The 17,711-nt window shown below is 35.4% G+C and overlaps 1 protein-coding gene across 1 annotated transcript in view; it reads right to left on the bottom strand.

The window, feature by feature from the left end:
• LOC125657462 (nucleoredoxin-like) overlaps positions 1 to 16,835 on the bottom strand; it is a 27,565-nt gene extending 10,730 nt beyond the window's left edge. Inside the window, exons 1-4 of the mRNA XM_048888038.2 lie at positions 16,451 to 16,835; positions 15,515 to 15,769; positions 8,157 to 8,361; positions 7,822 to 7,910 (exon numbers count right to left, since the gene is read on the bottom strand). Coding sequence (XP_048743995.1) covers positions 7,822 to 7,910; positions 8,157 to 8,361; positions 15,515 to 15,769; positions 16,451 to 16,756 — 855 coding nt within the window. The 5' untranslated portion in view covers positions 16,757 to 16,835. The remainder of the gene's footprint in view (positions 1 to 7,821; positions 7,911 to 8,156; positions 8,362 to 15,514; positions 15,770 to 16,450) is intronic.
• Positions 16,836 to 17,711: the final 876 nt, after the last annotated feature.

The raw sequence follows: 17,711 nt of genomic DNA, 5'->3' as shown, positions 1-17,711 counted from the left end.
GCGCATGCGTCGAGCAAATTCATATTCAAGTTTGTTTTTCATCTTAAAATAATACACAATATATATCATTTTTATTTTGCTTGACAAATGCGCACATCTTTTCCTGAGCAATAATAGAGTGTATGACATTTGACAGTTTTCAGGCTTATTTTTAAAAAAAGGCGAGAAATGTCTTATTCATGATGTCATAATGCTATCCAATTAGAAATATCATTCTGATTTTGTTGACATAGTATACCTGGCATATATTTTACTTTCTTAAAACGCTTATTAAGGTTAATTCCAGACACATTTTATAGAGAGAAAATTTTGGGGCCTTTTTAGTATACAAATGTACCTTGTTCTTTATTTTTTTCATACCAACCTTAAAATTCTGCAAATTTGCAGTGACAACGAAAATAAAGTTCATATTACAACACCATTTATATTGCATTTTTCAAAAATATGTCACTGGCATTCAAAATCAAATTTTGTTTACATAAAAGCACTTTAAAAAATGTTTTTTGGGTTATATTTTACTTGGTTGGTTTAAACACAACAATAAAATGCATACCAAATCATCATGATCTGATGACTCTGTAATACAAGAATCAAGGACTAAAATAAATCCATTTCAGATCTAAAAGATCTCACATAAGTATTCATGCTTATGAGAGGTCAAATTAGGTCATAAATACTGTAGATTGGTAACTGACTTTGCTGCATTTACTGAAAGTCATTACTTTATTCTGAATCTTCTAGTGTCATTGCAAAAATCAATGTTTAGGTCACCACATACACACCAAATCTTCCCCATAAATAATCAGGTTCTCATAAAAAAAGATCCATAATTCAAACCTATTTTTCTGAATCTGAGTGAATTCTGGAGAATTTTCTTAAAATAACAATGTATTACAAGCCACACACAATGACTTTAGATTTTTTTTTGGTTAAAAGTTCTACGCAGATTGCTTGCAGGAGAAAAAAAACTCTCCATGGTATGTTTTATGGCATAACGATCAATGTAAGTTTAGCTATTCATAATTCAGACACAGACGGGAATCTTCAAAACTTTTAAGTGATGTGTCAAAATCAATTTCCAATGTGTGTTTCTTCCACATGTGAGATCTCTGTTATCATTCCTGATGAATCTGACAGACATCAATGTTTCTATAATACACATCAGGATGCATAACCCTAGTCATCTTACTGCTTAGGTTTCACTCAGTTCACACCTATCATTATAGATAAAGCTAGAAAATGATACACAAACCATCATTTCTAACTTGCAAAGGGTATCATGTTGAAAGTATTTCATTGATAACACACAGATTGCATATAGGGCAATTTTGATAATATAATGGACATTCATCATTCAAGACCTAGCTACATTTCTGTAGCTCAGAGTTTCCTGATAATCTTGAGGATGGAGAAATTATACACATACTGCATTGTAAATTTGAATAGATAATCATTAATCCAAATAGGCCCCAGGAGCGAGGGAATATAATGTGAAAAGAAAACTATCCAAAATAGGATTATTGCAGGCAACAATAAATATATTTCTACAGTGATGAAACTAATTCCCTCCTTCAATAGACATTCAACTCAAAATTTGATATATGAAAGAGAAACCTTTGATTATAGTCCTAAAAAACCAATCAAAACTAGAGCTGCCCTATGGACTCTGAATAAACCTTTAAAAACTGTACATTTAAAAACCATACTCTTTTTGTAGATCTCATGATACAACCATGTAAATTTGTCACCAACATCTTGTAAAATCATTACTCATATCAAAATCTACAATCCCCATTCTTATATTCTTGAAGTATTCTAAATTATTTGACAAACCTTTTATGCAGAATACAACTTTATGTTTAACATAATCTTTATAAAAACATTTATTAAAATAAGAATAAATGCATTAAACATACAATGTAGCACCTGCAGCCATGAGCAACATGACTAAATGCTAATGGGTGAAACCAAATTCAATGAAGCACAAAATGTAGGTCAGGTGCAGCATCTAAACCATGAACTGCAAGCTTTATAATAAAATGACCTAGTTTGGTTTATATCACACTCGCCATAAAGTGGGAGCAGATGTGTTTACAGACACACAGACAAATGGATGCCATGGTACATGTAATTTCAGTATACCCCCTCAAAACGAAGTGTAAAAATTGTAAGGTTACAGGGACAGAATTTCTCAAGAACAAGTCAAATTCAGTTTATCAAAAAATGTAACAGAATCTTTTAATTTGATATCGTTGGATATGTTCATCCTATTGAGCACCCCAGGCACTTACGAAATTGGGGAAAAAAGGGGCAGTTATTTACAACTCTGTTTTGATATATTTCCAGTAAAAAATGTTTTTTTAAAAGTCTAAATGAGTTATTGTTATTCTCTCCATTATGATAGTTTTTATCTATTATTTTAAAAAGTCAAAACCAGTAGTAAAAACACAAAGATATAGTAGCTTTTACAGGTATAAGGTAAGTCATGTTGTATTTAAATGGGAGGGGGAGGGGGGGGGGGGCTCTGGATTTTTGAAAGTTAAAAAATCCCAGGGGTGCTTATTGGGTAGGGCACTCAGTAGGATGAATACGGTATTTAGATCTTCATCCTTCCTGTGCAGTCTCAGTGTGATCTGACTCTATACATTTATTTTGGCCCTCAAAGGATTTCTATAGCAAAATGGTACTATGCCAAAGCAGTAGCAGAGCAGTCATTTACAATGAAAGTTTTCTCATAAACTGAGCCAAGATTGACCCAGGACCCCGTGACTCGAGCCAAGCACTCTTCTGACCAAGCAATTTAGGCCTAGTAATCTTTTAACAAAATCGAAAAAACTTTTTTGTTAGAACATGTAGAATTCAAGACAACTCATATAAAATGTGAATTTAATTGATTATCTATAATCCATAAAATATCCTGAAACAGGTGCATTTTATCATATTATACATGTAAATTGTATCAAAAATAATATATATATATATATATATATATATATACATGTGTGTGTATATGTATATATATATATATGATTATTCCAAGTCATTTCTGAAACACTTGATAATATAATGTGTCAGCAACAGTAATGTCGATGAACAAATATAAACATGAGTTGCTGATGCTATTTTTTAAAGACATGCAGTCAGCATTTAAACATTATAATGGTGTTGAATTTTACATGAAATTGATTGTACATGTAAGATGTTGAAATGATTCGCCTTTGTAATATCATGTGTCGAACGCCTGAGTACTTGTATTGCCATGGTACATGCAAAGCACAACTCTGATCTAAATAAAATCACTTTTGAATTGAAATCATTTAATCGAAGGAGATCGAAAGTTTGTCTCTGGCTAAAATTTTTCTTGGACTCATTGTAAAGTATTCCTAGAGCTTAGTTAAATTTAAGAACCATGTAATCTTTTGTCAGATCAACCGAATATCCAGAGTAATTACTAGCGAGTAGTTAAATGAACCAATTATCCAGAGTAATTACTAGTGAGAGGTTAGAGGAACTGACTAACAAGAGTAATTACTAGTGTGTAGCTAAATGAACCAAATATCCAGAATAATTACTAGTGAGTAGTTAAATAAACTGACTAATTAGAATAATTACTAGTGAGAGGTTAGATGAACTGACTAATCAGAATAATTACTAGTGAGTAGTTAAATAAATTGACTAACCAGAGTAATTACTAGTGAGAGGTATATTAGATGAACTGACTAACCAGAATAATTACTAGTGACAGGTTAGATGAACTGACTAACCAGAATAATTACTAGTGACAGGTTTGATGAACTGACTAACCAGAGTAATTACTAGTGAGTATAGTTAAATGTACCAAATATCCAGAGTAATTACTAGTGAGTAGTTAAATGAACAAATTATCCAGAATAATTACTAGTGAGAGGTTTGATGAACTGACTAACCAGAATAATTACTAGCGAGAGGTTTGATGAACTGACTAACCAGAATAATTACTAGTGAGTAGTTAAATAAATTGACTAACCAGAGTAATTACTAGTGAGAGGTATGTTAGATGAACTGACTAACCAGAATAATTACTAGTGAGTATAGTTAAATGTACCAAATATCCAGAGTAATTACTAGTGAGTAGTTAAATGAACAAATTATCCAGAATAATTACTAGTGAGAGGTTTGATGAACTGACTAACCAGAATAATTACTAGCGAGAGGTTTGATGAACTGACTAACCAGAATAATTACTAGTGAGAAGTTTGATGAACTGACTAACCAGAATAATTACTAGTGAGAGGTTAGATGAACTGACTAACCAGAATAATTACTAGTGAGAGATTTGATGAACTGACTAACCAGAATAATTACTAGCGAGAGGTTAGATGAACTGACTAACCAGAATAATTACTAGTGAGAGGTTTGATGAACTGACTAACCAGAATAATTACTAGTGAGAGGTTTGATGAACTGACTAACCAGAATAATTACTAGTGAGAGGTTTGATGAACTGAATAAACAGAATAATTACTAGTGAGTAGTTAAATAAACTGACTAACCAGAGTAATTACTAGTGAGAGGTTAGATGAACTGACTAACCAGAATAATTACTAGCGAGAGGTTTGATGAACTGACTAACCAGAATAATTACTAGTGAGAAGTTTGATGAACTGACTAACCAGAATAATTACTAGTGAGAGGTTAGATGAACTGACTAACCAGAATAATTACTAGTGAGAGATTTGATGAACTGACTAACCAGAATAATTACTAGCGAGAGGTTAGATGAACTGACTAACCAGAATAATTACTAGTGAGAGGTTTGATGAACTGACTAACCAGAATAATTACTAGTGAGAGGTTTGATGAACTGACTAACCAGAATAATTACTAGTGAGAGGTTTGATGAACTGACTAACCAGAATAATTACTAGTGAGAGGTTTGATGAACTGACTAACCAGAATAATTACTAGTGAGAGGTTAGATGAACTGACTAACCAGAATAATTACTAGTGAGAGGTTTGATGAACTGACTAACCAGAATAATTACTAGTGAGAGGTTTGATGAACTGACTAACCAGAATAATTACTAGTGAGAGGTTTGATGAACTGACTAACCAGAATAATTACTAGTGAGAGGTTTGATGAACTGACTAACCAGAATAATTACTAGTGAGAGATTTGATGAACTGACTAACCAGAGTAATTACTAGTGAGAGGTTAGATGAACTGACTAATCAGAATAATTACTAGCGAGAGGTTAGATGAACTGACTAACCAGAATAATTACTAGTGAGAGGTTTGATGAACTGACTAACCAGAATAATTACTAGTGAGAGGTTTGATGAACTGACTAACCAGAATAATTACTAGTGAGAGATTTGATGAACTGACTAACCAGAGTAATTACTAGTGAGAGGTTTGATGAACTGACTAACCAGAATAATTACTAGTGAGAGGTTTGATGAACTGACTAACCAGAATAATTACTAGTGAGAGGTTTGATGAACTGACTAACCAGAATAATTACTTGTGAGAGGTTTGATGAACTGAATAAACAGAGTAATTACTAGTGAGTAGTTAAATGAACAAATTATCCAGAATAATTACTAGTGAGAGGTTTGATGAACTGACTAACCAGAATAATTACTAGTGAGTAGTTAAATGAACAAATTATCCAGAGTAATTACTAGTGAGTAGTTAAATGAACAAATTATCCAGAATAATTACTAGTGAGAGGTTTGATGAACTGACTAACCAGAATAATTACTAGTGAGTAGTTAAATGAACAAATTATCCAGAATAATTACTAGTGAGAGGTTTGATGAACTGACTAACCAGAATAATTACTAGTGAGAGGTTTGATGAACTGACTAACCAGAATAATTACTTGTGAGAGGTTTGATGAACTGACTAACCAGAATAATTACTAGTGAGAGGTTTGATGAACTGACTAACCAGAGTAATTACTAGTGAGAGATTTGATGAACTGACTAACCAGAGTAATTACTAGTGAGTAGTTAAATAAACTGACTAACCAGAGTAATTACTAGTGAGAGGTTTGATGAACTGAATAACTAGTGTAATTTTAAGTGTGTGGTTAAATGAACAAACTATAACCAGATTAATTACTAGTGATTACCAGTAAATATACTGCAGATGAACAAAAACAATATAACTCTCACATTGAACTTGACCTTGTACACATGACCTATGATAGGATTCATGACACTGTCAAACATTGTGTTGGGGTATGTTAATCAGACTCCTATTCTTGCAAGTCTTGGAAGCATCTGTTGTGGAACATATAAACAAATTTTTTTTCTTCAATAAAGCCACATTTTACAAATGAATGTCCCACAACTACAGTTCAATGTGACTACAAGATATTAATATTCGAAACATTTCTGTCATAGGTACACAAGCACTAAGCAAACATTAAACACACAAGATTAGGTAGCTGGATCTCTCATCTCCATTGCGATTACAATTAACACAATCAATACACGACACTGTAACTTATCTTCTCAAGAGACAGAACAAATAGGGTTTTACATGTATCTGTGGAAAAGGCAAATATACAATGGAAACTACAACGATTTTCTATGTGCATCTGCAGTAGATTAGGGCTTTGCTTTGCAATATTAATCATTTACTATAGAATGATGTGGACACATTATTCATCAACTTTATCAACAGTTCAACACTGCAACTTCCCTAAGATCAATTTAGCCACTTTTTTGTTCAAGGTGACCCATTTAATGGCAACAGCTTAAAGTTGGCCCAGTTGTGAGCAAAAGAATCAAATATTCCATGTCACTTCTAATCCTGGATATTTGACAATGATGGGATTTGAAGGAGGTATTACATACTGATTAAAATTATCATGAATATAAAATATAGATTACGTGTACTAGCTAGTACATGTAGTACTAGTTGCCGTGCTAGAAATCTAAATTTTTGCCTTATGTAAAATTCAGCAATTTCAGTGTACAACCATTCAGAAACAAGAGATGTAGATGGTTGTAAAACATTATTATAATATGCCCCTTCCCCAATTATAGGTGTGTGGTAATTTATACTGTTGCCTAGTGTTGTGCAGATTGTACAATATCACACAAAATGTGTCACAAAAGGAAGGCATTGGAGACTCAGGTAATAACCTTGACCTTGGGCATACTGACCTGCCAAGCAACAGATTATCTACAGGTGCACTCATATGCATCAGCTTTATCAAGGATGAAATACGAAAGGATAAGTGTTTTCTAGTTATTCGTTACACAGAATCAATTATACACATAAAATATATCTGGGCTGGTATAGTTACCTGATGACACTGATTCGCTGAGCAATGGGGATGATGTGCGCTTATAACAAATTCATGCTTATTGCAAAGTGATACACATTTCCTTAAGAGAGAAAAATAACAATTTATTGGATATAATGAAGTTTGGTTATAACAAACAGATTTTTGCTGGTCCTGGAGGTTCGCTATAACTGTGTTTTACTGTATCAGCCTACCATTAGCATGAATTTTGTAAGGTTTAGTGTTCTCAAGTTATCTGCATGTTGCACAAGATGTGAGAGACTGACCATCCAACATGTGCAAAGCAATATGTCCTTCTTTGGGCCTCAAACACACTATGTACAGATTACCTGAGCCTAAGGTCTTAGTTCCACTCAGCTAACCAAACAAGTGATAAAATATTAAAAGGACAAAGAAAACATTTCTGATTTTATTTTTGCATCAATGACGTTCTTCAGTTTGAACAGTTGCAATGATTGTGTTAGTCGATCCTTCTTGATAATTGTTAGACAAATGTCTGTGACTTTAAATTTGTACTCACTATTCCCTCTTCATCCATCATAACTGCTCCCCGTCCATTCAGCGTAATGACTTCTCCCTGCTCATCCAGCACAACCAGCATAGGTATACCTATGAAAAGACAAAATAAAATGATTAATAAAAACTTAATACATGTATAAAGAAATTGATACAATGAGTCAATATGGATACCAATATTTCTTTCTCTTCCATCAAATAAAAATCCTCCTTTACCATAATTTCCTCGTTAACTATAATCAATGGCACTTATATGCAAACAAGAAACTTGATGACTATGGCGTCCTAACAATGCATTAATTACCCCAGTAATGGAACAGTAATATAGCAAGTAAATACCATCCACAGCAAACAGATTCTTCATCTTGTCAACCCTAGAATCTCCAAACGGAACAGCAAGCCAGGGCATAGTATTGAAGTACTGGTCAAACGATTCCTCTGAGCGATCAGACGACACAAACACAATCTCCACATTCTTTTTCTCCTCTTGGAACTTCTGGTAAAGTTTGACAAGGTTAGGGGTGAAGGCACGGCATGGAGGGCACTGAAATAAATCAATCAAATAAATGAGGGACAAACTCATAATTCAAATTTATATCAAATACACCGAGGGCCTCATCAGACCTCAAATGTCAAATTACAATTGCATGATCATACCGAGAGACTTGCCAGACTCAAATTGTCAAATTACGATCAACTAGTTCTAATTGTAACGGGAACATAATACCACGAAACTAGATACAAACTCAAAATGTCAAATAACAATCACATATACCAACAGATTCATCAGGTAAAAACGTTAAATCATAATCCGTAACAAGAGATTTAACAAACTCGAAATGTCAAATCATGATCAATTATACTGAGAGACTCGCCAGACTCAAAATGTCAAATCACCATCAATATGACACCAAGAAACTCACTAAACTAAAAATATCAAATAATCAATTTTACTGAGGGATTCATTATAAACTCAAAATGTCAAATCGCAATCAATATGACACCAAGAAACACACTAAACTAAAAATATCAAATAATCAATTTTACTGAGGGATTCATTATAAACTCAAAATGTCAAATCACCATCAATATGACACCAATTAAGGGACTCACTAAACTCAAAACATCAAATCACAATTCATTATATGTTTGCCCTTACGACCTAATTCTTTCTCTAATCAATTGCACGTAACGTTGATGCATTTTGAATTAAAATTTACATGTACATGACATCACAAAAAAACATGTACATGAAATGAAATCACCATTCATCTTGAATTAAAAGTGTGACAGTCAGACGAATCCCATTCTGTTCCATTGCATTTTCCCCCTCCCTGTTTGTAAATGATTCGAGATCTGATTACAGAAAATTAACATTTCTTCTACTTATACAAAATTAGTTGCTTCTTAATTATAGACAGTATACAGTTAAGTTCAGAAAGGCTTGAAGCACTCTGCACAACATGACACCAAAGAGGTGTACCTTAATTCTGACAGCAGTAATGGCTATTATCATAAGATGTTCAAACAAAGCACACACTGACACCAAAGATGTTCAAGTGTGAGGAATGGTACCAGGTCCATGGTCTGCAGTTTTCCATATTAACCTGCTTACCACCAGATCACCTGAACATTAGGAGCTCTGAGCTGTTCCATGCAAATGACATACTTCTTTGTCGCCTGATCACCAAATGAATGATCACATGTTGCAATATTACGAAATTCAGCAGTCAACATTTATTCTCAGTTGATGACATGATAACTCATAGGAACCATTGATAGTAGGCAGTGATAAAGATCTTGTAAAAACTTCAAAGTCAACTCTCGCCCTGACTCAACAATCCACACAACAGATGTTTACACGCACACACCGAGGCCACTACACAAGTTCTGCTCACATTTTTAGGTTGAATAATCTTATTACAGTACTTGGCTAGTTCATCAGAGGATCCTGGTCACATCCAAAGCTTTTACCAACTTCTTTTTTGAGGGGAGGGGGGGGGGGGCTTGGAGGAATGTTTCTCACACACATTTCCAACTATACATTACCTACTGTTAACGGAACAATTAATGGATTGATCGAGTTACCACTTACAATGTTTAATAACATTTTGATTTTCCATGACAATAAAACATTGTAGAAACTAAACAATTTATATTTAGTAATTACTGTACAAGCTGACATACGGACTCTAAATAACTGAGATGTCACCATTCTTCACAATGTATTGATATCCTCATAAATGCAACATGAGACAAATCACATGATTTCACTGGAAAATGTACAAGTTTAGAATGTAAATGCATGCATGTACATGTAATTTCAGACTTTTTTTTTTTTTAGCTATATGGGGATGATCAATCTATATTGAAACACTTACTTATTCTTGCTTATAGTGCACATCTCTGGTTTTAATGTGTCAATTTTTTAATGTGTCAATTTTAAAAGTTACCCAAAACAAGACGAATCCTCCTTGATTAACAGAGAGATGGCTAACACTCATCTGATTGTATTCAGTGTAATGGAGCAATTGGACATAGACAGATAAGCAATCCTTGGTATGTCGACAGTAAGCCTGCATTTATTTGTAATAGGAGTTTATTTGTAACATGCGGTTCCACTTTGCATGCTTTGTGAGGACTGTTTGGCTGTGTCTGTGATTGTGTTGTCTCATTACCTGAGAATTACTCAAGACAGGGGCACAGTGTGAACTAATCAGGGTTTGATAGGGAGCAACATTGTAGTCAATGAGTCTCCTCCCCAGTAATGATCAATCCCTACAGGACCTGACAAATTGGCTGTCAGAGAGAGAAAAAGAAATAGGGGAGAGAAAGAAAAGAGAGAACTTCAAACATAACAAGACAGTCAATCCTGTAAGCAATATACTAATTAAGTAATTACATATTGCTAAATTGATGAATTAATGTTTCACGGTCATCAGCAGATTTTAAAGTAGCTGGATCAGTACATCAAGACTTACACTTTTTATGACACTATGTCACAAGATGGCGATTTAGATTTTTAGTAAAATTATTTGTATTGATCAATTTGTTTGTCTATCATCACAGTTCAGTGGATAAAGTATTGGGTTATATTAAGTGACTCACAGATCCCAATTAAGTTCAAATCCATTAAAATAAATGTTTGAAAATCATGGTTATTGCATATTTTCAACCCTCTTAAGCCTTCTTATCATCTGCACTTATTTCATATGATATCTTTCATAATTAAATAATTTCATGCAGATTTGAGAAACTCTTTCAAGGTAAGGTGAGCCGAGCCACCTTAACTGACTGGTGAAAATTTTTAAGTCCTGAGAGGGGGATAACTCTGTAGAGACACATTAATGTGTACAAGATTATACTCTTTAAAATACATATTCAACATGGCAACTAAAACTAGACTTAAAAAATTAAAAACATTTTCATTGACGATAAACCATGTATTTGAGCAGTTGGTAATTGATTTACAAAGCACCGAGACGATAAGCACTTACTGACTCCTGCTTACCACAGCACCAGCCATTTCTTCAGGGAATGTTTGCAAACAGTTGTTATTTTTATGTTGATTTTATTAAATGCTGGCAAGCCAGTAAACATGGCAGAATGCATATGTCCATCAAATGAAATATGTTTTCCATCTATCATAAAATGATGTACATACTGTATATATCATTCTGTTGTATTGTGTGGTAAATCTGTGTTTTGTACATAGATTCATATACATATATTATGTTCTATATCATATATTTATGTCTTGCAATGCATACCTATGTTTTGTATTGTCCAGTATATATTTTTATAGAATATCTAAGTTTCAGGGCTCGAAATTAACATATGCCCGTCAGTCTGTGACTGGTTAAAAGTCTGGCGGACTGACTAACATTTGTTTCAGTCAGTCCGATGGGACTGGTTAATTTTCTAAAGCATCATTTTGGAAAATATACTTATGAAATTTTATACACACATTTGGCATGCTTCGATCTGTAGATATAACAGACGAATCGGATTCGTAAATAGAAATCCCCTATTTAAGTGAAACAATATTGTCTGAGTTCAATTCATTCTAATAACATTAACAAAATATATATGTTTAATTATTTCTGGAAAACTGTTGGACTGGTAAATTTTTCTGCGGACTGGTTGAAATTATACCCCATCAGTCCGGCTGGACTGGAGACTTTAAAAGTAAGCTTCAAGCCCTGAGTTTTGTATATAGTATATTAAATTTCTGTGGTATGTTTTGTATATATATTGCATATATACATGTAGTATACATACTAGATACATATTATATGCTTTATATCATGTTTTGCATTGTACACATGTACATGTATATATCCGTATTAGGTACATGTATATATATAAAAAAATTACACCTGCCATTGTTATCATCAAATTTAAATTGAAAATCTTTAAAACTTTTTTTTAAAAAGCAGTTGAGGTATCCTAGTGGTTAGGGTGTTCACTTTATAACTGGTGGGGGGAGGGGGATATGTCATGGATTTATACTCTAGAGGCAGTGGCAAACCTAAGATGTTTAAAATAGATAGCAACATTTCCATCACTGAGTGTCCAACATTGAAAGGGGAAGTCACAGGTGTTTCTGATGCGACCTTAAAAGCTGAGCCCCACACCATAGAGAACCTCTTCTGCTACAGTCCTGAGGTCCCCCACCATAGGGAACCTCTTCTGCTACAGTCCTAAGGTCCCCCTGTCATAATGAACCTCTTCTGCTACAGTCCTGAGGTCCTCTTAACATAGATAACCTCCTTAGTTACAGTCCTGAGGTCCCCCTGTCTCAGAGAATCTCCTCTGCTACAGTCTCAAGGTCCCTTGCTTTAGAGAACCTCCTCTGATACAGTCCCAAGGTCCCCCATAGAGAACCTCCTCTGCTACAGTCCTAAGATTCCCATATCATAGAAAACCTCTGTGACAGTCCTGAGGTCCCCCTGTCATAGAGAACCTCCTCTGCTATAGTCCCATGGTCCATTGCTTTAGAGAACATCCTCTGATACAGTCCCAAGGTCCCCCATAGAGAACCTCCTCTGCTACAGTCCTAAGATCCCCACATCATAGAAAACCTCCTCTGTGACAGTCATGAGGTCCCCCTGTCATAGAAAACCTCCTCTGTTACAGTTCTGAGATCCCCCACCATAGACAACCTCCTCTCTTACAGTCTTGAGATCCCCACATCATAGAACCTCCTCTGCTATAGTCCTGAGGTCCCCATATCAAAGAGAACCTCCTCTGCTACAGTCTTGAAGTCCTCTGATCATAGAGAACATCCTCTACTACAGTCCTGACATCCCCCACTTGAGAGAACCTTCTCTGCTACAGTCCTAATATCACCTACTATAGAGAACCTCCTCTGCTACAGTCCTGACATCCCCTACTATAGAGAACCTCCTCTGCTACAGTCCTGACATCCCCTACTATAGAGAACCTCCTCTGCTACAGTCCTGCCATCCCCCACTATAGAGAACCTCCTCTGCTACAGTCCTGACACCCCCTACTATAGAGAGCCTCCTCTGCTACAGTCCTGACATCCCCTACTATAGAGAACCTCCTCTGCTACAGTCCTGCCATCCCCTACTATAGAGAACCTCCTCTGCTACAGTCCTGCCATCCCCTACTATAGAGAACCTCCTCTGCTACAGTCCTGACATCCCCTACTATAGAGAACCTCCTCTGCTACAGTCCTAACATTCCCTACTATAGAGAACCTCCTCTGCTACAGTCCTGACATCCCCTACTATAGAGAGCCTCCTCTGCTACAGTCCTGCCATCCCCCACTATAGAGAACCTCCTCTGCTACAGTCCTGCATGCCATGCAGAAGTCACAGAAGGTCATGTCTTTACGTGGGTGATAGATACTCAATGGGACGCAAATCAACAAACAATTAGTGGCTGACCATGAGCACTGCCTGCCAGAGGTCAGACAATTAAATCCATCTATTTAGAAGTCAAGGGTCATACAAGTGATGGTCACATATCATTTAAATAATAGCTTATGGAGGAATAACACACCAGACAATTTACAATCTGACATGGATGAAAAATGGAGGATATGTGTAAGAATATTTTGAAATATACAACTTCTAAAATTTAATTTATCTAGTCAAAAATTGCAGTTTTAGTAGAAAGTAATCTGAAAAAAATTCTTAAAACCCTGCTAGACTTGGAAAGCACAATCTACAGATCAGCAGTTGACACTTTCACGGATTGAACTACCCTGAGCTAGGCAAATATTGCCGATAGTCATATTTTCAATCATGTTTTAAAAGGAAGTCAGCCATTATGATAGTATAGCTCCTTAAGTTACAGATGACATAACAGGAAGATTATCCCATCAGGTGTCCCAGTAAAGCTTTACATGTAATACAAACAGCATGTGATGAATTCAGTGCTGCATAAAAACCAATTAATATCTTCCAAAAATGTCCATGATGTCAAATGCAAACATGCATGTACATTCAACTAGACCACTAAAATCCTTTGTACTGTTTCTGTAATTGAAACTTGAGATACAATGTTTTAAATGTAGGTCAACTTAAATATCTCATGTCAAAACTTATCAAACCTGGCATAAATCACAAAAACTTGAATCCATTTACGACCCATTTACAACTGTTTTAGATGGTTCTCATGCTGAGAAGCTGTGTATTGTATTGCCAGACATGTGCATAGGTTTCCTTTACAATTTGTACCAAAAATATAAATTAAAAAAAATTTGCTGGAAACTTTTGCATATTTTGAAATCTGACAGGATATTAACAGTACTTTGTATGATCCAGAGGTTCATAATAATGCACAAGACAGGAAAACACATCCTTTATCATGAATAATTACTTGCAACACAAACCAGGCCCATGGGCTTTAATGGTCACCTGAGTAATATTTAACCACTCTACAACTACAATAGACAGCTCTATCAACATGATCAAACAAGGTTTCAATTACAGTTGAACTTCATCTGAACACCGATATCTCAAATACCATGGATATGTTGAAGTGATTCAGAAGTCCCAACCACTTATTCTTTAACTAACTATTTTACCCTTGATATCTCAAATCCTTGCATATCTCGAAGTTTTTTTCCAAGTTTCATCAAGAAAATGGGAATTGACTCATACTGACTGTATTTTCAAAAAATGAAAGTAAATAGTCCTTTGCTTCCTAGATGCATTTTTTTCAAAGTCTACATTGAATAAATTCAAATGTTGTGACTTATTGACTAAATATTGGGAAATATGTCTACCAGAGGTCTTTGCCCAATAAACAAACTGAACTGATAAGGTCACCTTCTGTGCAAGGACATAGAGCAGGTTGTTTGTTTGATGTGCTGTTGAGAGTTTTTCACTCATATTGAGAAGTCACCAGCTGTAGGTGATGTACCACAAATTACGACCTATATGCTTAGCGCTCAGGGCCATAGCCATAGCGGTGATGGTTCTTTCATGTGTCAAAGCCTACCACGACACAGGTCGGGACTCTGAATAACCTTGGTATTTGACATTTTTTATATCCTATGTACATGTATTTCTCATTGAACAGGTGTGTGCATTCACAATTCAACTCCATCATTGCTATTTATTGTGAAGGAAACCTACTTCAAAACAGTCCTTACACAGACAGACAGACAGACGGACTGTCTTATCAAACAGAGAAACCCTACTTTAAAAGACAGTCCTTACCCAGTGCGCAGAGAAGTAAAGGCACACCAGTTTTCCTTTCAAGCTCTCTAAGGCATCTACTTCTTTTCTATCACTACATAGTAATCTCCCCTGAATCACTTCGTTGAACTTTTTGGGTCTCCATGGAAACTCTTGACCATCCTTGTCATTCATTACACAGGAATATCCCTCACATGTAATCACTTTGCCAGTCCCACTGTCAATCAATACTAACTTTGGGATTCCCTGGACTCGGAACTTTTTGGTCAGTTTGGCCTGTGAAAATATATATGTGTGTATGTATACCAATTATGATCAAGGGTCATTCCCCTTTCAGGTAGTTAACTGAACATTTTGGTACAAAAAGCTGCAGCTCTTAATCTGCATGGTCACATTCAAATTATCTACATCCCCAAGATAAGGGGACACCCTCATCTCCCTTTCTCTCCGATATTACAATTATGTATCAATTTAAATTCTTTACCAAACCCTCTAATACACAACGCTGGCTTTATGCTCTGAACTTACATAAGGTAACAGTTGCTCGGAGATTTAAGATGTTATAAAGGATTCTATTTCAACAAGAATGTTGATCCCATTATTTGATTGAATTCCTCAATGGTGGTTTAAAGGTAGATTTATCTTTATTGAAACAAGCTAAAAGAATATACACATTGCAGTGCAAGCCTAGCATTATTATCAGATTGAAGGATGTTCTTTTTATCTTGCTGTTTAGATCTAGAAAATCTAGCTGCATAGTTTCTGGGTTTTTTTCAAAAGTTAATTTAATTGTTTATTACAGTGTTCTAATTGTGCAATATACATGCAGTTTCTGACTCACTAAATACTGAATGGTAAAGAACTCATCCTAGTTGTCAATACGTGAAAGATAAAAAACAATAACATATTAAAATAACATGATTAACACATGGAGACAATTTTATAGATCCGTCCCACCTTTTTCCTTGGATCAAATGGCACCGCCGTCCATGGCATTGAGGAAAAATACTCCTTAAAACTCGATTCATCCTTATCCCAACTCACAAACACAATTTCAAAATTGTCGCCAGATTTTTTCACGTTTTTGTACAAATCGACCAGGACCGGTGTGAAATTCCGACACGGGGGGCACCAATGCGCTGAGAAGTAGAGCCCTACCACGCGTCCCTCCCCGCAGAGTGACCCTACGGGCACCTGTTCTAGCGTGTCCCCCGTTTGACGGAGGACGTGATCGCCTAGTAAAGACTCAAGCTTCTTAGCCATGTCGACATTGAGAGACAGACTCCTTGATGCACCGTGCCAGAATGTAATGTGCTTTGTTCTAAAATTAGATTCTCATTTCGCCGATCGAAATTGACATGTGTAACCGCGGCAAATTCAAATTCTTAATAAAATAGAAATCTATCCACAGGCGCCTGAATTTCTATCACCAAGTCGCTCATTAAAGCCAAAGATTGAAAAGTGTTACCCCCTCTCTATATAGATACACTAACACATACAGGAGTAGGATTTTTCAATCTTTGGCTTTATTGAGAGACATTGATAGAAATCCATTGGCCTGTGAATGATATTTAAGGTAGTTCCACCCTCCTGTGACATCATAAGATTTTGCCAAGTCAATGATTTTTTCTAAATTCGGAAAAACTACATATTTCTTGTATTTTGGTGAATTTTCCTGGAAAATATATCCTGTTATAGAATATTTAACCACGGTCTTTCGTGAATTGGACCCCACAATGTCCATTGTTTCTCGGGATAAAGATACTCTCTAATAGACCACCATAAATTTACGGCTCCAAATCTACACGTGCCTTTTCCACAGGTGACTCTCAGTCACATGAGACAGGTGACAGATTTACAAAAATCTGATAGGAAAAGAGTCCTTGGATGTCAGATTTCGAATAGAAGGTATTTCAATAATTGAAATAAAATAGAACTTTAAAACTTTCTTTTAGAATTTTCTTTCCTTCTTGGAGTGTTTGCTTCCAAGGGAAATCAAATTTCCCATAGCATTTTGTTAGAATCCTATAAGAAATTTACTTTTCGTTTTTACAAGATTTTTTTTTTTTCAAGATGAAATTTTTATTTGTCAATGAGTGTCACTTCATCTCGTACCATCCCGTAGGGATCCGGGTTAGAATAGGTCCTCAGGGAGTCAAGTCAACTCGTACCCTGACCGACTCGTACCCAGGTCAACTCGTACCCAATAGGTCAACTC

This window comes from Ostrea edulis, chromosome 1, assembly GCF_947568905.1.
Source record: "Ostrea edulis chromosome 1, xbOstEdul1.1, whole genome shotgun sequence".
NCBI classification, from domain to species: Eukaryota; Metazoa; Mollusca; class Bivalvia; order Ostreida; family Ostreidae; genus Ostrea; species Ostrea edulis.
Note: the sequence above shows the minus strand (reverse complement) of the source record. Positions and strands in the feature narration are given on the sequence as shown.